The 23,034-nt window shown below is 36.9% G+C and overlaps 1 protein-coding gene across 1 annotated transcript in view; it reads left to right on the plus strand.

The window, feature by feature from the left end:
* The window catches only part of BBS9 (Bardet-Biedl syndrome 9), a gene marked incomplete at both ends in the record, with an annotated part of 347,147 nt that overhangs the window by 115,076 nt on the left and 209,037 nt on the right, over positions 1-23,034 (plus strand). The window contains 2 exons of the mRNA XM_084230604.1: positions 16,057-16,238; positions 21,961-22,037. Coding sequence (XP_084086730.1) covers positions 16,057-16,238; positions 21,961-22,037 — 259 coding nt within the window. The remainder of the gene's footprint in view (positions 1-16,056; positions 16,239-21,960; positions 22,038-23,034) is intronic.

Genomic DNA, 23,034 nt, shown 5'->3' on the forward strand with positions numbered 1-23,034 from the left:
CTATTGGAGATGAGTTTCCAAAGACATCACTGAAGCCCATTATTGGGTGTTTTGTCTGTGTTTTCTTCTAAGTGTTTTATGGTTTCAATCTTCATGTTTTCTTTCCATTTTGAGTTAATTTTTGTGTATGGTGTGAGATTGTGGTCTAATTTCATTCTTTTATTCCAACATTTATTGAAGACTTTCCTTTCTCCAATGTATATTCTTAGCTCTTTGTCATGATTATCTGTCCATATAAGTGTGAGTTTATTTCTGGCTCTTAATTCTATTCCATTTGTCTCTGTGTCTGCTTTTGTTACAGTAATGCTGTTTTGATTATTGTAGCTTTGTGTATAGCTTAACAGTCCTCCTTTTTTGTGAAGATTGGGTATTTGGAGTCTTTTCTTCTTACATATGAATCTCAGCATTATTGTTTTATATCTCTGAAGAATGCCATTGAAATTTTTGTAGCGCTTGATTTAAATCTATATAGTACTTGATTTAAATATATATGAGAAGGCCATCTTGACAATGAGTAGAAAATATCTTTTTATTTCACTGTGTCTTCTGTTTCCTTAACAATGTCTTATATTTTTCATTTTACTGGTCATATTAATGATCATGTTTATGCTGTTCTAATTTTCTGGAGTAACCTCTCCAGTCTTAATATTTATGCAAACCATGCTTTTCCTTCCAGGTCCAATTTGACTCTTAATTTATGTCTCTTTCTTCATAGCACTCATCACCTTTGAACACAGTATCTACTAATTTCTTTTGTTAATTGTTTATCGCTATTAGACTATGAATTCTTAGAGCACAGAGATTTTGTGTGATTTCTTCACTAATAGTCTCACTTTGAAAATTGTGCCTGACATATTTTTGATACTCAGATGTTTTTTATTTTTTTAAAGATTTATTTATTTATTTATACAAGCACTGGGTACAGTTAGAAGCGCGGGAGGGTGAGAGAATTCACCAGAGCCAGAGCGGGGAGCAGAGCAGGCAGAAGGACCGAGGAACACTGCTGAGGGGAGCAGCGGGCGGCAGGAGAGGTCTGCGCGCCATGTGGGACCCTCCCCCGGTGGTCGGGCTGCAGCTGGGAATCGAACCAGCGCTGCAGAGGCTGCGGGCAGCTTTGCAACCCAGAGCTCAACCGCTGCGCCACCGGGGAGGCCCATACTCAGATGTTTTTTAAATGAATGTTTCTGGCCTCAGTATCTTTCATGGAGAACACTTTACTAGAGTGCTCTGCTTCTTATCTTATATAATTCCTGCTCAGGTTCTCTCCTCTAGGAAACATTCTGGCCTTCTGATATCTCATCTTTATGTTCTTTCACTTTGTTTCTATTGGCTTTCTTGCTTATGTCCACCTTTCATTCGAGCATGCCTTATGCATTGTTTGATATATATATATATTTGTATCACCCACTGTACTTTAAGTACTTTAAGGAAAATGATCAGTGTAACCTGCCTATTTTTAACTTCTAGACTGATGCCTAAACACAGTGGGTATTATTATTTTTTTCAATAATCAAAGAAGTAATAGCAGAATCAAATCCTTATAAAGATGTTTTGCTTCCCCACTTGAAAATAGGTACTTTTAAAAGTTACATCATTTTTTCTTCTGATTAACAACTTACTTGTTTGGTCTGTGAACAAAATAAGTCAGATTTAGTAGTCTTCTATTGACTTTCTAGTAAGTCTAATGAAAGTTAGTTTGGAAGGAGCAGGTTAGACTCTTAGTTCCAAATGCTTAGAAGTTTCTTACTACAAAAGGTATTTTGTCTAGTCTTCCCACTACAACCTCTGTAATTTCTGCAATTTTCTGTGACAACTTCTTTTTGCAGAGTTTGCTGCTTTGATATTTTTGGAAGCTGGCCTTGGCTCCCCTATTTCACTTGTCCTTTTCTTAGGTACTCTAATTACCATGTCTCTGCTATTAAATAATCCAGCTCTTGATTATTGAGTCTAATTGTGGGTAGCAATAATAACTGAAAACCATTTACACAAACCTCAAATTGTACCTAAAAAAATTGTTTTAAATTTTCCATTCTTGGGAAGTCAACATGGAATGGTGGCAAAAGAAAAAATACCTCACTGTGAATCAGGAAACCTAGATTCTATGCTTGATTCTTCCTGGCTCCCAGATTTCTGTATTCAGTACAAGTTTTGTAAGTCAAAATGTATTAATGTAAAGTCTTGCCTGAGAAATGGTTATGCAGGAAAGGACCAACAAGGCATTATTGTTTTTAAAAATTGCGAAAGTAACTCCTTAACACATATGTGCTAAATATACACAGGTGCTTTGCTTAATGCCTGACTTATTCCAGTAAGGACTTAATGCATTGGAACATTACGGCACAGAACTGTGTCTTCTTTTATGTATCAGGGAAGGGCTCCAATATCTAGTTTTATTTATGGAAAGAGTCCCTGCATTGAACTTCTACTTTAGAAAAATCAACTTTCTTTTCCTTGGGAGAGAATATACCTGCGTATTAGCTTTCTTGGCATTTATACCTTCAAGCCTCAGTGCCAGATAGAGCGACCTACCACCTGCATCTTATCTTTCCACTACTTTCAGCATTACTTTATTATTTGGTGATTAGAAAGAATAAGGAAGGGATATTAGATAAGTGTAAATAAAGTTCAGTATATTCTATATTGATCTCAAGGGTTCCATTTGAAGTTTTATGGACAATTACAGTTCTTCTACATTTACTTACTGGTCTATAATTATTGATTGGTATATGGAATGTTGTGGTGTTTTTTGTGTTCCTTATAAATATTATAAAGGTGGATTTAGAGTGAATTCTTTTGGAACATTTCATGTAGATGAAGTCATTGTGTCTGGCACTAAGGGATTCAGATTCAATCTCACATAATCCCTATCCCAAGGGAGTTTATAGCCTGTTCAAAGGTGACAAACTATTATATTTTAAAAAATGCAATAACATTTTATAGGTGCTATTTTAGTGGGTATAGGAAGGTAGTGTATTTTATTTGAAGGTAGTAAGATTGGCTTTTGGAGAGATAGTTTAAAAGAAGAGTAAGTATTTGAAAGGTTAATTGTGTCACTTAGCTTGGTTGTGAAACAACCAGTCTTAGAATTTAGTAGTTTAAAACAACAAATATTTATTTGGGTCATGGGTGTGGGTTGTCAGGTTTGGTCTGGGCTTAACTGAATGGCACTTCTGTCTCTTTTTAATTGTATATTGGTTCTCTGGAGCAAATTTGATAGCTTTACGTAACAGAAATTTATTCTCTCACAGTTTTGGAGGGCAAAGTCTAAAATCAAGGTGTGAAAAGAACTTATTCTCAGGCCTGGACTCTCTGAGAGAGAATCTATTCCAGGTCTCTGTGTAGTAGGTTTTAGCAACTCTTGGTGTTCCTTGAGTTGTCTCAGTGCTTCAATTCTGCCTTTTTCTCTAATAGGTCTTCTATGTTTCTGTGTCTTCTCCTTTTTTTTGTCTTTTAAGAACACACTCATTATTGGATTTATAGCCCATGCTAATGATGATCTCATCATTCTTTTATGCAAAGCAAGATATAGTCCAGTCCAAATTCAAGGGATGGAGGAATAGACTTCACCCTTACTCAGAGGCACTGGAAAGTCAGTTCAAGAGCAATGGATTCTTTGAGGGAGAAAAGTTTGGCTATATTTGCAGTCTCCCACACTGATGAAGAGAAAAAGGCAGGATGAATTATAGAGTTAAATGGGGTTGGAGTCTGGGAAAGAACATTTGTGCCATAAATATAGGGATAAAATGTAGACAGACCCCAAGTTATGTCAGCATTGATTTTTTATACATCATCTCTGTGGTAGTATCTCAGTGGTGTCATTATATATATATTTGTATATGTATGTATGAATTTCATTTACTATTTTTTGACTCCCCACATTTTGCATTATGGAAATGACCAAATATATACAAAGTAAAAGAATAGTAAAATGAGCTCCAGGAATTATCAGTGGGCTTGCTTTTTTCCTACACATTCACCACATACCCAACAATGATAGCTGGGAGTCCGTTGTTCCATATCCTCTCCAATATTTGGTGTTGCGAATCTTTTTTAAATTTATATTGAGGTAAACTTTGGTTTATATCATTGTTTGTACTTTGGAAGTATAGGACCCTTCCTCCAACCCTGTGCTGTTATCATAGCACTGCCACGACTGATGTGCTGGTCCACTACCTTAGTCCATTGTGCCTTCTCCCCATTTTGTGTTCCTCCACCCCTATCCTCTACCCCTCTGAATGTCTCAGTCCTACAGTCTGCCTTCAAGGGTTCATTTTTTGTATTTAGCTTTATCTTACTCTATGGTTTCTCTATAGTCCACATATGGAGACACCATCTGGTATTTGTCTTTCCTCTGACTTAGTATAATCCCTTCCAGGTCAATCTATGCTGCCACAAATGGCCTTGAGTTTATCTTTTATGGTTGCTGAGTAGTATCCCATTGTGTATGTCTACCACATCTTCTTGATCTGCTCATTTTTGGGGGGCACTTAGGTTGTTTCCATAGCTTGGCTATTGTAAATAATGCTCAGTGAACATGAGAGAACAAATTTCCCTTTGAATTAATATATTTGTGTTTTTTTGGCCACATACCTTGTAGTGGAATTGCTGGGTTATAATATAGTAGATCTATTTATAGTCTTTGAGACACCTTCATACTGCTTTATGTAGGGACTGGACCAGTTTACATTCCCATCAACAATGTTCCTTTTTTCCCACATCCTTGCCAGCACTTGATGTTTTGGTCTTTTTAATATGGCCTATTGTCATAGGTATAAAGTGGTATCTCACTGTTGTTTGGGTATGCATTTCCCTGTTGATAAGTGATAATGAACAATTTTTCAGGTGCTTGTTGGCCATCTGTGTAACTTCATTGGAGAACTACCTATTTAACTCTTCTGCCCATTAAAAAAAAATGGGTTATTTGTTTTCTTTTTGTTGAGTTTTATGAGTTCTTTATATATCTTCGAGATCAGATCCTTGTTAGATGTATGAATATTTTTCCCAGTCAGTAGTATATCTTTTTGTCTCAGTTATGTTTTTTTCCCCCTGTTTTTCTGTGTAGAAGCATTTTAGTTTGATGTAGTCCCAATTGTTTATGTTCTCTTGTTTTCCTTGCTATTGGAGACATGTCTAAGAAGTTATCACTGAAGCTTATGTTGTCTGTTTTTTTATATGTATTGTGTAGTCTCAGTTCTTCATAGGCATGTCTTTTATCCATTTTGAGTTGATTTTTTTGTATGCTGTTAGATAATGACCTAGCTTTATTTTTTTGCATGTGGCTGTCCATTTTTCCCAGCACCATTTATAAAAGAGGACTTCCTATGCCAATGTATGTTCTTGACTTCTTTGTCATAGATTAACTGTTCAAATGGGTGTGGGTTTCTTTCTATGGTATCAATTCTAATCTTGTGGCTTGTGTCTCTATTTTTGTCCAGTTTTGTGCTGTTTTGATTATTATACTTTACAGTATAGTTTGAAATCTGGTATGTGATACCACCACTCACTCTCTTCGTCAGGATTGCTTTGGTTATCCAGGATCTTGTATGGTACCATACGAATTTCAGTATTGCTTAGTCTATTTCCTTAAAGAATGCTATTGAGGTTTTAATAGGGAATACATTGAATCTATATTGTTTTGGGAAGGATGGCCATTTTGATAATGTTAATTCTTGCAATTCATGAGCAGGGAATATCCTTCCATTTCTTTGTGTCTTTTATTTCTTTTAACAATGTCTTAAAATTTTCTGTGTATAGTCCTTCACACCCTTTGTTAAGCTTATTCTTAGTATTTAATTTCTTTTTAGTGTGATTGTAAATGTGATCATTTTCCTGATTTCTTCTTCTAATTCATTGTTTGTAGACAGGAAGGCGACTGATTTTTAAATAGTGATTTTTATAACCTGCCACTTGACTGAACTGATTTATTATTTCAAGTATTTTTTCAGTGAAGTCTTTAGGGCTCACTATGTATATTATCATGTTATCAGCAAATAATGATAACTTTATATCATCTTTCCCAATTTGGATTCCTTTTGTGTCTTTAACTTGCCTAATTGCGCTAACCTAGGATTTCCAGTACTACATTGAATAGTAATGTTGAGAGTCGACAACCTTGTAGCAGATTTTAGTAGAGAAGCTTTCAGTTTTCGAACATTGAGAATGATGTTAGCTGTGGGTTTGTCATAAATGGCTTTTATTATGTTAAGATAAGTTCCATTTATCCTCAGTTTTTTGAGTGTTTTCATCATAAATAGACGTGGATCTTATCAAATGCTTTTTTTCTCTGCATCTATTAATATGATCATATGGTTTTTATATTTCTTTTTGTTGATGTGGTAAGATATGTAGATTGATATTTGGGTATTGAATGAACCTTGTGCTTTTGGTATAAATCCCACTTGGTCAAATTATATGATTCTTTAATGCATTGTTGAATTTGGTTTGCTACTTTTATTGAGGATTTTTGCATCTGTGTTTATTAGGGAAATTGGTATATAGTTTTCTTTCTTTCTGTTGTCTTTGTTTGATTTTGGTATTAAAGTAATGTCGGTCTCATAAAATGTGTTTGGGAGTAGGCTTTCTCAATTTTGGGGGAAGAATTTGAGAAGGATAGGGATTAGTTCATCTTTGAGTTTTGGTAGAACTCAGTTGTGAAGCTTTCTGATCTTTGGTTTTTGTTGTTTTTGGGAGAGTTTTGATTACTGTTTCAATCTCCTTGCTTGTGGTTGGTTTGTCCAGGTTTTCTGTTTCTTGCTTATTCAGTCTTTGATGGTTGTATCATTCTAAGAATCTGTCCATCTCTTCTAGGTTATTGAACTCTTTGGCATATAGATGTTCATAACAGTCTTGTATTTTTATCTGAATTTTATAGTGTCTGTGGTAACTTCGCTTTCGTTTCTGTTCCTGAGGGTTTTTTTTTTTTTAAGATTTATTTATTTATGCATACAAGAGCTGTGGTACAGGCCAGAGGTGCGGGGTGGGGGCTTGAGAGGAATCACCAGAGACAGAGTGGGGACCAGAAGAGGCAGACTGACTGAAAACACTGCTGAGGGGAGCAGCGGGCAAGACAGGAGAGGTCTGCCTCGCTATGTGGATTTCTCTCTGGCCGGCCTTAGATCGAACTCAAACGTGCTACAGAGGCTTCGGATTGCTTCATAGTGCGGTGCTTAACCCCTTGTGCCACCAAGGTGGCCCCCTGATTGAGTTTTAGTCCTTATTTTCTTAATGAGCTTAGCCAGAGATTTTTCTGTTTTCTTATTTTTTTCAGAGAATCAGCTTTTGGTTTCATTAATGTTTTGGACTGTCTTTTCATTTTCTATTACTTTTACTTCTGCTCTAATTTTTAATATTTCCTTTCTTCTACTGGCCTTTGGTTTTGTTTGTTCTTTTTTTCTTGTTCTTTGAGGTAGGATATAAGATTACCTATTTGAGCTCTTTCTTGTTTCTTGATGTGTGCCTGTATTGCTGTATACTTTCCACTCACTATGGCTTTTGCTGTCTTTCATAAGTTCTGGAAGCTGTGTCTTCATTGTCATTTTTCTTGAAGTATTTTTTTATTCTTCTTTGAGTTCCTCATTAACCTAGTATTTTTTCAGTATTGTGTTGTTTGGTCTTCATGTGTGAAGATTTTTCTTGCTTTCTTTTTTGTAGTTGATTTCTAGTTTGGTGTATTTATGTTCAGAAAAGATGCTTGGTATTATTTTGATCTTTGTGAATTTATTAATACTTGCCTTGTAACCCAGTATGTAAGTACTTCTGAAGAATGTCCCATATATACTTGGGAACAACATTTATTGAGCTTTTGGGGGGTGTAGTATTCTTTTAGGGCTCTTGTTGTCTAATTTGTTGTTTAAGCCTGTTATATTCTAATTTATTTTTTTGTGAGGTGTTGAAATCTAGTGAAGTGTTGAAATCTCCACCACAAATGTGTTTTTCCCATTGTCTGTTTTCAGAGTTGATAATAATGGCCTAATATATTTTGGTGCTTGTTTATTTGGTGATTATACATTATATCCCCCTTTTTAATATTTATCATGACTATTCTCAAAATCCAGAAGACTCAAATATTACAGATATTTGATATAATGTAACAAGTAAAAATAAGATTTAAAAAAGGTTTAAAAATAAATTGTCATGGGACAGATCACCTAAAATTTATATAATAGTTTTGTGATGGGAACACTGGAAAGCTCAACAAGGCAAAACCCAAACTAAACAAACCAAAATGAAAAACCAAATCCCAATCATAGTAAAATATGACTTCATTTTTAAATACTAAGATGGAGGTACTTGAAGGATGAGGAGGCAAGAGCAAAATACATACTGATTATAAGAACTATGTAAGAAGCATTTTCTATGCAGAATACATGTGCAAACAGAGCCACTGAGAACAGTGGGATAATGGTATATTGTATGCTGTCGTGTACTATCTTTTCCTCTAATGATAACTTCTAACTAGTCATCAAATACTACTGAATTCCAGTATTACTTTTACTACTGAATTCCGAAGAGGTGTGTCAACTGATTTCATCTTGACATGAGGAAATATCCACACTCATTTTTTATTTAACTGTTTAGATTAAAGATAAATATTCTTTTAACATTTTATGTAGAATTGTTTTTTTTCCTTTTCTCTTTACTGGTTTTGATTTGAAAATACTTAGGCATTATGCTTAATACAAATAATGAAAAACAAACAAACAAACCCAGCCTTGTAGTTTAGTTCAAATACAGTTTAGTTATTTATAAAATCATTCTGTTTCTTAGCATTTTATATGTGCTGAATATATAGTCAACCCTAAAAATATCATTTTATATGAAGAATCACGTTAGTTTCTAAAAGCAGTAGAAAGTTTCAGATTTGCTGCTGAAAGGCCTAGTACTTGACATCTGTTCCACTTATTATCTCCTGCTGACCAAATCTATTTTCTCTGAGTTTCATTCTTTTTTAAATAAAGTAAAGCCAATATATTTTCCTCTAAAGGTTATGCAGGGAATTAAATTATATGATTATGTCTTTTAAGTATGTTCTTATCTGTCCCCTTCTCTCCATTCCCATCTTCCAGGCTACCACTTTTCCTTTCTTGGATTTACTGTATTAATTCCCCCTAAAGTGGTGTTTCCATCTCACAATCAGATGAGGTTTTTGTCAAAGATGAATGTGATCACGTTACTCCTGACTCTTATATTTTTCTGGGCCTCCCCGGTGGCGCAAGGGGTTAAGCACCGCACTATGAAGCAATCCGAAGCCTCTGCAGCACGAGTTCAATTCCCAGCTGGTCAGGGAGCAACCCACATGGCGCAGCAGACCTCTCCTGTCTTGCCCGCTGCTCCCCTCAGCAGTGTTTTCATTCAGCCTGCCTGTTCTGTTCCCCACTCTATGTCCATTGAATCCTCTCCCCCTGCATCTCTGGCCTGTATCCCAGTTCTTGTATGCATAAATATATATAAATAAATCTTTAAAAAAATATTTTTGTGATTTCCTATTGCTTGAGGATAAAATTTAAAAATTTTAACAGAGTGTTAAAAAGCCTATGTGATTTAACTATGTAGTTTCTTGCCTCCAGTCTTGACCTAATCTCCCTCTGAGCTTTCTTTGTTTACTCTGTATCACTAAGAGTAAGTCACTCTTTGTCTTGGAAATATGAATGGCTGAAAAGGGGCAGGTTTGTGTTCGGCAGGAGTCATCAAAATCAGGATCTTAGTTTTAGCTATGTTCAGCTTTAGATGTTTCCCAGTCAGGTATCCAGTAGACTGCTGGATGTACATGGCTGGCTTTTGGTTGAAAGGGCTGCCATGTTGTATTGCAGTGGCTTTTTTTTTTTTTTAATAAGTTTTCCTTTCCAAATAGACCAGAGTTTTTAGAGGGACATGCACCACAGCATATTTACCTTTGTACCTTCTTTTGCATAGTTGATGCTCAAAAAATTGGGGAATACACCTGAGGGGAGAAAGCATACATTGCACAGAAATGAAGAATGATGTAAAAATATATAAAATAAGAAAAAGAATAATTATGATGGACTGACTCAAAATAGGTTCAAGCAACCAAGTCATCCAGTTGTGGCTGAGGAAGGGCAACAGGCACTTGAGTTTGCTCACTGTGTTAAAGGGAAGTGCCTTTAAATCATATGCTCCTTACTGAGGTAGGAAAAAAAATGGGTGCAATAATGAATATGTTTTTGAAAGATTCTTTTGATATCTGCATATGGCAATGTAAGAGCATTTTCCTCACCACCAGCTCCTTCCCACCCCTGAAGGATGCTGTGCTGGTTTTGGTGATGCCCTGTGCCTGGCTGCCTGGTACATTCTGGCTAGTGAGCGCCTCCACATTTACCTGCCCCATGCCGGCCGCTGCTTTGGCTGTCCTGCAAGAAGCACCTGCAGCATAGTGTGTCATTTGCAGTCCATCTCTGGTGTCCTGAGGTACTGCTGGGAAGGATGGTGGAGTGGGGCTGCCATGCGAACTTTAAAATTCGGTGTGATTGGCCTGTCTACTATCTCTTCTTAGTGACATGTGTGGCAGATGTCTCCTCTTAGTTGGGCCTCTGGTTTTGCACCCACACATGTGTGACTCTGGTCTTGCCCTCAGTGGATGGCCACACTCCAAGTGTCAGTTTCCTGCTTCCTTTGCTAACCAGGCCAGTTGCCATCTTGCCACGCCAGCTCATGCTGAACTTCTATTTTTGCACCATGGGTACTATCTTGTGTGGGACAGACTGCTTGCAACCTCATGGCAGTCTCTAAATTTCTAAATTCTCTTCTCTCTTTTTGCTTTCCCTTTTCTCACTCCCTATGTAAATAAATCCTTTTATTGTTGTTTCTTTGTGTTTCTTGTGTTCCTAAGTGTGTGGGTGACTACCCACCAAGCAGGTCATCCCCTTTCCTCCTTTATTCCTTTCCAGTAATAAAAACCATATTTTGGCAATTTGATAACTTAAAATATTTATATTTTGCACAAAACACACTGGGACTAGAGACCATTAGCTTCAGCACATGAGCTTGTGGTTTGTCTTAAAAGTGATTTTATTGGGCCTCCCTGGTGGCTCAGAGGTTGAGCGCTGGATTGCGAAGCTGCCCGCAGCCTCTGCAGCACTGGTTCAATCCCCGGCTGCTCCCCAGCCACTGGAGGAGGGTCCCACATGGCGCACAGACCTCTCCTGCCGCCCGCTGCTCCCCTCAGCAGTGTGCTTCAGTCCTTCTGCCTGCTCTGCTCCCCGCTCTGGCTCTGGTGAATTCTCTTACCCTCCCGCGCTTCTGACTGTACCCAGTGCTTGTATAAATAAATAAATAAATCTTAAAAAAAATGACATAAAATGTCACTAACTAGGCATAGTTACCATTCTGTTGGCATTTACATAACTTTTTCCTCATCTGTATTTTATACATAATATTTTATAAATTTGCTATAAGATATATATTCGGTATATTTTACTCTAAAACCTAGTATTTTTTTCTTTGCTATTTCTATGTTAGCAGATATTTTGTAAGATGATTTTTAATGACTTCTAAACACTACCATATTTAGGCCGTGATTTAAGAAATCATTTTCATTTTTTAATTATTTGGGTTATTTCTAAATTTCTTAATTGTGGAAGTATGTTACTTTGTAAAAGACGGTGAGAATCTTAAGGCTTTTGATATGTATTTCCAAAGTCCTTTCTAAAAGAATTTGTGATAAATTTATATTGTTATTCAAAGTATATTAATTTTTATCAATATTTCCATGTACATTCTTGAGTAGTAGGACTGTTTATTAAATGCAGTTTTGCTACATTGAAATGTTTCATAGTCAAATACAGTTTTTATTATTTATTTATTTAAAGATTTATTTAATTTATTTATATAAGCACTGGGTACAGTCAGAAGCATGGGAGGGTAAGAGAATTCACCAGAGCCAGAGCGGGGAACAGAACAGGCAGACTGACGAAACACACTGCTGAGGGGAGCGGCGGGCAGCAGGAGAGGTCTACGCAAAATGTGGGACACTTGCAGGTGGCCGGGGATTGGACAGGCGCTGCAGAGGCTGCGGGCAGCTTCGCAGCCCAGCGCTCAACCGCTGTGCCACCAGTGGAGGCCCCAAATACAGTTTTTAAAAATAATTAAAAATGTGTGCTTTTCTTTGATTTAAAAATAATTTAAATCTATATTGACTTTTTATGTGTGAATAGTACATTTCCTTTGATTTTTTTTCTTTTAGAATATAATCTTATTTTCATTGGTTTATAAGAGTTCTTTGCATATTAAACAAACAAAATTGTTTTACAGGTCAAACAAGTTTGGATGTACAGAAACTTCATTTATTTAATTTAAATTATGTATTTATGTTGGTTGCCAATGTTTTCCCAGTTTGTTTCTCTTTTGTTCTTTTTACTGTATTTTTAAAGTATATAACAAGTTTTAAAATTTTTTTTGAGGTTTAATTTAGAAATATCTTCCTTTGTAGTTTATTGCTTTTTGCAGCAAAAGTTCTTTCTTCCTAAGGGCAGATAAATATTTTTGTAGTTTCATATTTTAAGCTTAACATTAAAATTCCATCTGGAATTTTGTTTTACTGTATTATTAAGGCAGGAATCTGTTTACTGAGTGATAAAACAATTTCTTTCAGATTCCTGAGAAACTCCAACAATTTCATACCTTTTTTCTAAAATCACAAAATTATTATTAGTGTGAGGAATATAACATCTTTGGTCTTGATTCTTCATAGAGTAAATTATTCTGTTGCCTTGTGTTAGCTGATATTCTTCAAGGATCTGTAATATTCTGGAGATCTTCATTTTGGCAGTTTTAACTGTAATTTAAAGATGTAGATGGTAAGATATACAAAATTTGTTATACTTAATGCTTTCTCCTAGTATAAAATTCTGTCATTTATAGAACTATACACATGAGCTCACATCGATAATAATATGGAATAAGATGTTCTTTGAGTAGAAAAATTAAAAGAATGTTGATTAATTGTGTTTTTCTTTTTCTCTTTATACTTAAGTTGGACCTAACTTTAAGAACAATGTACATATATACAATTTTTCCTTTGCATTACATACCAAGAGATGATGTAGTTTGTTATGTGATGCTGTAGGCCTCAAAGTGCCTGTCCCATCACAGATGTTTTAGATGGAAATTCCATGAATCTACCCTGGAGTTTTTAGAACTTGTCTTAGTATTTTTATGGAACAAAACATTTAATGAATTCATGTGCAGCTTAAATTGCTGTTATTTGATCTAAATTATATGTAATGGCTTCCATGCCATTGATAGTAGAAAAGTAAATTACTCAAGTTTTGTAATCTACTCTCATTATGTTCTGGTTCTGCCTGAAAGTTCTTTCAGTGAGGGAAGACCCGGACTCCTCCTTTTTCTATTTGTGTATCTCAAGCACCAGTAAAGTGTTTTTATTTATTTATTTTTGTTGAGAGTTTGAAGGAATACATATCTCTACTACTAAAAAAGTACTGTCCAAACTCTTACTGATTGAACTGAGAAACTTAATTGGTTCATATAAATTTTTAGATAAATTCTTTGCATCTAAATGGTTGCTATTTCCTACCTAAAACCATGGAATGAAATGGATTCATTAATAAGCTGTCTAACTCAAAGATCACATAACTTTGGATAATGAGGGGTACTTGTGTTTGTTCTTGCTCATTTCCTATATTATGGACCCCTCAAGGAGGGAAGATGAAATGGAATTACTCTGGTTACAGAGAATTAATGAGTCTCACATTCTCTGAGAAGCCAGCCAAAGGTCTGCTCTAGCCAAAGGTCCTAGAGTTTTTGGAGGACTCATTAGGTCCTTAAACTTTGGTGGGTCTGAGTGGAATGGAGATCAGACTCCAGTCGCTGCTAGGAGGCAGCAGAGGCTTTGCCCTCTTGAAATGGAAGTAAGGGCTGGAAGTCAGGATTTCCCTGGCCACTAGGTGGCTTCAGTTGCTTGCAAAGAAGGGGTCAGCCCAGTGGTACCATGGGGTTGCTTCTCACACTTTATTTTAGGAAAATAATTTCGTTTTGGAGTATTTATTTTCTGAGATTGATTGACAGGACCAGTACATGAAACAAATCTTTTTGAGGATCTTCTAACCTCATCTTATTTTAGAGATAAAATTTAGGAAGACTTCTTCAAGTTGACTTAGCTTTACAGGGTTAGTATTACAGCTAGATCTGGACTCCTGGCTCTAGTCTAGTCTACTTCTTTAGATGATAATCAGTGATGTCAGCGTACTTTTTAATTCTCTGAAGTTGCACCACAGGATTGTGAAGCACTGACTGAACCTAAGCCCTAGTGAAGGTGTGCATAGGAATATTGTATTGGAGACAAGTGAAATGAATGCTGGGAAGGATTGAGCAGTGTCTAGTCTCATCCAAGTTGAACTTTTAGATTAATGAAGTGACCACCTGCCAGGACCCAAAGTTAGGAGTTTTAAAAATTCTTATTCATTCTGAGTAAAGCCTAGACTGACATACTTTTATCTTCTTTCCTTCAGATGAATAACAACACTTTCTCTAAGTTATTTTCTCTTGCAAATTTTCTTTTATTTGAAATTAATATTGCACCTGTACAACAGGGTTGGAGATCAATTTGTTTTTAAATCAAAGACCACTAGATAACATAACAAAAAATCAAACAAATTTATTAGGTATAAGTTTAAAATGACTATGACATTATTGATTTTGGGGGCTGGGGGTGGGGGCGGGAGGCTAGCTAGGGAGGAGACAAACACAGTGTTTCAGCTCAACTACTTTTCACAGCATTTTCAGGAAAACTTACAATTACAATTTTTTTTTTTTTTTTTGTGGGACCCTCACTGGCGGCCGGGAAATTAACCGGTGCTGCAGAGGCAGCGGGCAGCCTCGCAACCCAGCGCTCAACCACTGCGCCACCAGGGGAGGCCCTATAATTACAATTTTTATTTAGTAAAAAGCATGCTCAAATTATGTAAAATTTTTACATGATGACTAGATTAAAGGAGAGGTAAGGGAGCCTAAGGAAGACGCAAGAGTGAAGGACAGAGAGGAAAAGAGTGCTGGAGAAAGAGCTACTAAATGAGAAAATGGGGTACTTCTATCTAAGAGAGAAAAGATAGAGCAAACAGGCCAGAGACTACTTGAGTGGGAGGGTGTGTCAAGGAAATGAGGATGAGTGCACCGGGGTAAAGAGGGCACTCGCGGGGGCCTCCCCGGTAGTGCAGCGGTTGAGCCTTGGGTTGCGAAGCTGCCCGCGGCCTCTGCAGCACCAGTTTGATCCCTGGCTGCTCCCCGGCCACCGGAGGAGGGTCCCGCATGGCGCGCAGACCTCTCCTGCCGCTCACTGCTCCCCTCAGCAGTGTACTTCGGTCCTTCTGCCTGCTCTGCTCCCTGCTCTGGCTCTGGTGAATTCTCTCACCCTCCCGCGCTTCTGACTGTACCCAGTGCATGTATAAACAAAACAAACAAACACACAAATAAATAAATAAATAAATAAAGCATGTCTCTATATTAAAAAAAAAAAAAAAAAGAGGGCACTCGCGGGTTCCAACCTTAGAAAGCAAAAGTAAAGAGCAGGGAAACACATTTCTCTTCAAGGTCTCCCAAGGCTTACACCGTTACCCTTCCTGGCCATTCTTCTGGATTGTCCTGTCTTTGCCCCTGTGCTTCAGTCTTGGTCTTCAGCCACCCAGCAGCCCACTCTTGATCCACAGTAGCTCCACAAATGTTGTTCACATGCTTATTATGAATCTGCCAAGTAGTAGCTGGAGTGGGGATTAAATGCTACAGTTATGAAAAGTTCTTAGAGCAGGATTTACCATGTAGTTAGCTCCCAAAATATGGCAGTTATTATAATAATTGTGAAGGTTTTTTTCTTCCTGTAATGAATTGTAACATTGGGAGTAATAGTATATAACTATAAATCATGGTTGAAACCTTTGAGTTGAGTCTTTGATGTAAAGTTTTAGAAACAGATATGTTATATAGTCATTTTCTTAATGGTATGATGAAGCTGACTTGAATAAAAAATGTAGTTGGTCAAGTCTAAATCCACCTAAAATTTTAATTATATGTCATTTTCTCTTATTTTAGTAATTTAAAGGGAGTGATAGTCACTCTGAGTGATGATGGTCACTTGCAGTGTTCATACCTGGGGACAGACCCTTCTTTGTTCCAAGCTCCAAAAGTTGAAGCTAGAGAAATAAACTACGGTGAACTTGATATAGAATTGAAAGAACTTCAAAAAATCATCAAAGATGTTAACAAATCACAAGGTATCTCATTTACTATTTGATTTCAGTGTAAAATTCACATCATCTTGAATGTGGATAATATTTTGCTTGTATGAGATAGTTTTCTTTGCTGAATTAAAGTCATATTTGTAAAAACATGGTGACTCTTTAGAACACAGGCCTGTGTTCTTAATTTGTATTTTATGGTATCTGTAAAATACATCCTATTTAACAATGTTTTCATGTGTTTCAGGGACAGTGCTATCTAGTTTTTCTCTTTAAACCCTAAGAAAAGAACAGGTACTTTCAGGCCTTGAGAAAAGCATTCAAGTTTAAAACGGTCATTTATTAACTTCTAATAGTCCTGACAACACTTTTGGTTGCTTCTTTTAAAAGAAACAAAAGCAGTGTATGACTTAGCACTCTGTTACTAAAAAAAGTAGTCATTTGCTGCTTAGTGATATACTTTATGTTTGCAGTTAATTAGCTGTCCAAATGAAGTGTGGCCTATGGTATGCTGATTTCTAATGGCTCAGAAACTGATGAGATTTTCAGTTCCTGAGTTTTGAATAACTCAATATTATCTTACTTTGGGATTCACAAGGGTATAATTTTATTGTAAAATAAAAGGAGAAATAAAACACCAATCTTGCAGTTTGGGTTGGACATGTGAAAAGCATTACTTTAAGTTCTCTTCTCAGGGTCAGGTAAAAGTATTTTTTTAGTGAGAAAAATATGGCTGATTTTCACATAAAAGAAATATTAAAACAAGTAGGAGGAATAAAAGAGGCAAAGCATCAAAAGCCAACTAAAACAGCAGTACCAGTCTTAATCCTGGTCTAATCACTTTACTAGATTTATGTTTTTTGAGTCTATATTACAAGAAGGATTCATTAGAATTGAGATAATATATTTAAAAATATGAATATTAAAATGAATTTATTATCTTTGACTTCACACATTCTCTCAGAAAGTTTTGAAAGTAAGCTAGTGAAACTTAAGTCTTTTAAATGTCTCCAATTACTTAAAAACGTATTTGTTGTCAGCACTCCCCCTGCCAAATATAGAATGGTCAAGTTTGTTTGAGTTATATTGTAATACACACTTTTGATACTAGTGTCTATGGTATTAATGGAATTACAAGTCTCATTTTGTCATTTAAAAATGTAACTGGGGGGCCTCCCCGGTGGCGCAGCAGTTGAGCGCTGGGTTGCGAAGCTGCCCGCGGCCTCTGCGGCGCCGGTTCGATCCCCGGCTGCTCCCCGGCTACCGGAGGAGGGTCCCACATGGCGCGCAGACCTCTCCTGCCGCCCGCTGCTCCCCTCAGCAGTGTGCTTCGGTCCTTCTGCCTGCTCTGCTCCCCGCTCTGGCTCTGGTGAATTCTCTCACCCTCCCGCGCTTCTGACTGTACCCAGTGCATGTATAAACAAAAAACAAACAAACAAACCAGCAAACAAATAAATAAAGCATGCCTCTATTAAAAAAAAAAAAAAGTTTAAAAAAAAATGTAACTGGGGAAGAGTGACATATATATGAAACAAAGTTTCCAGAGTTTATTAAATACGTTTAATGTAGCTTTTCACTTCAAGTTTTTCTTTAAATTCACAAAATAACTATTTTATGGCTCATACGTAATAATAATTGTGAAAATATTCTATATTCTGTACTATTCAGAGGAACAAAACTTTATATAATACTTGTTTCTTCCATCCTTTTAATATTTTTATTAAGTTGTTAGAGATTGGTAAGAAAAAGATCCAAATAGCAATCCTTTAAAAATATATAATTCTATAATGATGGGTATGGTATTTCTCTTCAAACTTTGAGTCTTGAGATTTTGCCCTTTTCATAAACAGTGTCCTAATTATATTTTGACTAACACTTGATTGTGCATAACATTTCTTAGCAAAATCCCTTAAGTGAAGTTATTTTTTGGTGATCATAGTGCTGCCCTTAGGTGAGAAGGCCAGGCTGTTTTCATCCTTCAGTGTATCTTGAAACAACTACTACTGAGCCTAGGGATGTAATCATAGCTTTGCATACAGAGTTCATTCATTGTACAACTTCAAATTTTAGTTAATATTGAAAGTCCTTGCCCCTCTATGCCACTATCAGTTGATTTTATTACTAAAAAAGAAACAGAAACTTAAAAAAAAAGTTATTAAAATATTTATTTCTGACTTGTATGTGGAATATAGAGAAACTACACAAAGGGTAAGACAAAGACAAACTTTAAAGCCAATCCTTGAAAGCTGAACATAGAAGGAGAAGGGGAGCAGAAGGGGGATCGGGTGAGCGGAACGCAGGGAGAGAGGACAGAGAACTGTGGTGGAGGACCATGGGTGCTTCTGTGACTGCACCTGAGGGGGAAATCCTTTACTGTCAACACACTAGCAAGGATATAAAACAATGGTACCTCAAAAAACAGTTTCTTTTCTAAATATGGGAAAGACAGCATTCTATACCTATGTAAGACTGTGGTGTATTTGTTTATTAAAATACCTGTAATTATATAAAATCATTTCATTATAGAAGATTATGAGAAGTTCAAACCGAACATTTTGATGACCTTATTATTCACTTAAATGTCACTTATTTTAGTCCAGTGGGTTTTAGCTTGCAAAAAAAATGTTCACAGTCTAGTGGATTATGTTCAATACTTAAAACTTTTTTTTTTATGTCTTCAAAGCATGAGTTGCAGCAAAATGTGAAGCTATTTTTAATAGTACATTTTGTTGTACACATGGTGTATATTATCTTCTGTAATAAAAGTGTTTTTGAAGCTGATTTTATGTGTGTAAGTTATATGAGGAATGTATGTTGTAAGCATGAAATTATATTAATAATTTCTGTATGGCTCATGGATTTGAAGTTTTTCATGCTCAACTCATTAGTGCGACTCCTTCCTAATATTTCTTTTCCTAGTAGTCAACAACATTTGTGAGTAGGCACTTTCAAGGACAGATTTTCCTTACGATTTAGACAGCTGATCATGTTCTCTATCCGGGGTGGACATGAAAGATTGGGTATGCTATTGAGAAAGCCTCCCACACACAGTTGTGTCTTCAGGAAGGGAAGAAGTAATTGAAATCTCAGGCATATAAGAGAAAATCTGCATGTGAAGTATGTCTAAATTGCCCTTGCCATTGAGTACTAGAAATATTTGTACTTGTTGGAAGATGTGTGTTTAGGGTTATGTATAAATACATAGAACAGAATACCCAAATAAGGTGACTTAAACAAGGCAGAGGTTTTTTCCTTTCCTATGGAAAAGGAATCCAACAGTGGGAAATTCTAAGGTTGGTTGTCAGTTCCACTGTCATCAGAGACTTTAATCCCTCCTCTCCCAGGGTCATCTGTTGTTCCAAGATGGCTTCTGGAACTCCCGACCTCACATCCTCAGCTGAGTCAGGCCCCCTCAGGGTCTTTTCTAGGAACCACACTCTGAGCATCACCTACTCATACCTGTCTGGCCACTTGAAGCTGCAAAAGAGAGTGGGCAGTTTAGTCTATTAGCTGAGCACTTTGTTGCTTAGAATTAAATTGGGCTCCTTTTAGTTAAAAAAAAAAAAAAGAACTGAAGACTAGGGGCCTCCCCGGTAGCGCAGTGGTTGAGCGCTGGGTTGCGAAGCTGCCCGCAGCCTCTGCAGCACCAGTTCGATACCCGGCTGCTCCCCGGCCTCCGGAGGAGGGTCCCACCTGGCACGCACACCTCTCCTGCTGCCTGCTGCTGCCTGCTGCTCCCCTCAGCAGTATACTTCAGTCCTTTTGCTTGCTCTGCTCCCTGCTCTGGCTCTGGTGAATTCTCTCACCCTCCTGCGCTTCTGACTATACCCAGTGCTTGTATAAACAAACAAACAAACAAACAAAAAAGAGTTCTTTTAAAAAAAAAAAAGAACTGAAGATTCATTAATGAATAGGTAATGAGAAACATTTTGTACATTCACTTATGGAAATTTTTATTCCAAACATTGCAGTGTGGTGGGAATGCCTGATGGTGATTATAGGTAATTATTCATTTTGTGAGATAGCTGATTTATGTGGCATCATTCAAGTACTTTCCATATTTTTAGTCAGACATCCTTAGGCACGGGGCACATGCCTTTATAGGTTACAGGGTAATTTCAGCAGTTCCAGGCATTATGTACAAATGAATTCCAGGAGAGAAGAGAGACAAGAAAAATTGTCTATTTCTCCAGTGGTGTTAGCTAAGATGTGACCTTTTGACTCATTAGTAATGGGAATTTCAATGGCCCCTTCATAACAACTGGCACAAGCCCAATTTAGTACAATCATTTTGAAGGTTAGTTGGTTGATAGTTGATTGTTTATAACTATCAAAATGTAAATTATACACATCCTGTGATGCCACAGTTCTCCAAATAACATTTGGAGTAGAAATACCTGGTAGCCTGATTGTACTACATCAATGATAGGCACAAATCCAAGATTGTGTTTGTCATCATTTACTTGTATCTACTCATTCACCAAAGTCCACAGTTTATCAAAGTTGATCACTGGGCAGAACCTCTGATTTCTCTTTTGTTGGTAATGCCTCATATCATCTTTTCCAAAGAACCTTGGGTGATATTTGTTGAAGCTGGCACTTGTGGTGATGCATGCCGCCAGCATCACCCTGTTCTCTTGGGTGCTTCTCTTATCTGCAAAGGTCACCGTGAAGTTTCCAGGTCTTTCTCAGTTTTTTTTTTTTTTAAGGTTTGCTTGCTTGTTTGTTTGTTTATTTATATATTTATATAAGCACTGGGTACAGTCAGAAGCGCGGGAGGATGAGAGAATTCACCAGAGCCAGAGCAGGGAGCAGAATAAGCAGAAGGACCGAAGTACACTGCTGAGGGGAGCAGCAGGCGGCAGGAGAGGTCTGCGCTCTGCGTGGGACCTTTGTTGGTGGCCTGGGATCGAACCGGCACTGCAGAGGCTGCGGGCAGCTTTGCAATCCAGCGCTCAACCGCTGCACAACCGGCGAGGCCCTCTTTCTCAGTTTTAATGGCATGTCAGCAACTGAGATAAAATAGCATCTTGCTTTTTTTTTGTAATAATAGATACATCTTTGAGTTCTTTTCATATCAGTGTATAAAGATGGGAAGCACTCTTATTTACATCTTTGAGTTTTGGACCCTTGCAAAGTACGGTATACCATAATTTCGTTAACCAGTTTCCCTACTAATAGAAATGTAGAAACTCAGGTTTCCTTCCTTGCTTTCTCCCATCCTTTCTGTTTCTTTTTTTGTTTCTTTCTTTGTTTTTTTGTTTTCTTTTCCTCTCCTTCCCTCCTCTTCTCTTTTCCTTTTTCCTTCCTCCCCTTTCTTTTCTCTCTCAGCAGCAGAGATCCTCCTTTGGCAGGTCTATGAGTATTATAAAAATGCTTTGGAGTAGAATTGTTGCATCACAGGATGTATGCATATTTTACATTTTAATAGTTATAGCCAACTAATCTTCAAAATGGTTGTACTAATTTGTGCCAATAGTTATGGAGAGGACATTGAAATACCCATTACCAATGAGTCAATAGGTTACATCTTAGCTAATGTCATTGGAGAAAGAGATAATTTTTCTTTATAATGTTACAGAGGGGAAAAATAAGCATCAGGTTTCTAGTTCTGTAATGAATAGTTTTCTTTACTTGTGAATATCTTTATGGGGTTGTTTTTTGATATATGATGTAAATAAACCTAAAAAAAAAACCTATGTGTAGCAGATTTAACTTTGTAATTAAATATCTTTTTATTTTCCCCTTTAAATTACAGGTTTTTGGCCCATGACTGAGATGGAAGATGACTTGAAAGTTTCTGCCATAGTTTCTCCTAACACTGATTCAGTTTCTGTAAGTCCATTTGCAGATTTTTGAAAGAGTTTATGGTAGTGATGGACTCTAATGTATTGGAATCAGAATTATTGGTTTAAATTGTGGGCTTCCAAATAGAAACTTAGGAAGGATCACATTTTAGGGTTTGTTCCTTTCCAGAAAAAATGTTTCTAGCTTCTTCGTGCAGTGAAGAGCTTTTTAGATAGGATTTCTATTTAAAAGAAGGGGTGAGGCCCAAGAAGAGAGGATACTAGAAACGTTTCTTGCTGTTAATCAGAATCTTTTTTTTTTCTCCTAAAGATTTTATTTATTTATTTATACAAGCACTGGGTACAGTCAGAAGCATGGGAGGGTGAGAGAATTCACCAGAGCCAGAGCGGGGAGCAGAACAAGCAGACAGACGAAGTACACTGCTGAGGGATGCAGCGGGCGGCAGGAGAGGTCTGCGAGACATGTGGGACCCTCACCTGGTGGCCGGGGATCGAACTGGCGCTGCAGAGGCTGCGGGCAGCTTTGCAACCCAGCGCTCAACTGCTGCGCCACCGGGAGGCCCTTCAGAATCTTTTTTTTTTTTTTTTGATACTTTATCAGTATCAGAGTATTGAGATAATTTTAATTCAGATGACTAATACTGATTTTTTTTTTTTGTTGAACATTTCATGAGTTAATGAGGTTTAGGTTTGATAATTTACAATTTTGCTACATTAGGATAGTGATGGTAGAGAAACTTAAGAGTATACAATTGGGCCAGAAATTATTTTTGCCCCCATTTCTATCTATGTGACTCAGGCACGATAATTAATTTTCTTAACCTCAAATCTCTCACCTCTAAATGGGAATAATAAGAGAATCTCCTTTGTTGAATTTTTATAATAATTAACCATCATCATCATCATATTGATTAAATCACAGTTTAATTCTTCCTATATCATCATCATCATCATCATCATTTTATCCTCATCACCACTACCACCTATATTCTACGTGTCTTGTTACTGCCATAATCCTAGTGCCT

The sequence above is a fragment of the Talpa europaea genome, assembly GCF_964194135.1.
Source record: "Talpa europaea genome assembly, chromosome: 3".
Classification (NCBI taxonomy): Eukaryota; Metazoa; Chordata; class Mammalia; order Eulipotyphla; family Talpidae; genus Talpa; species Talpa europaea.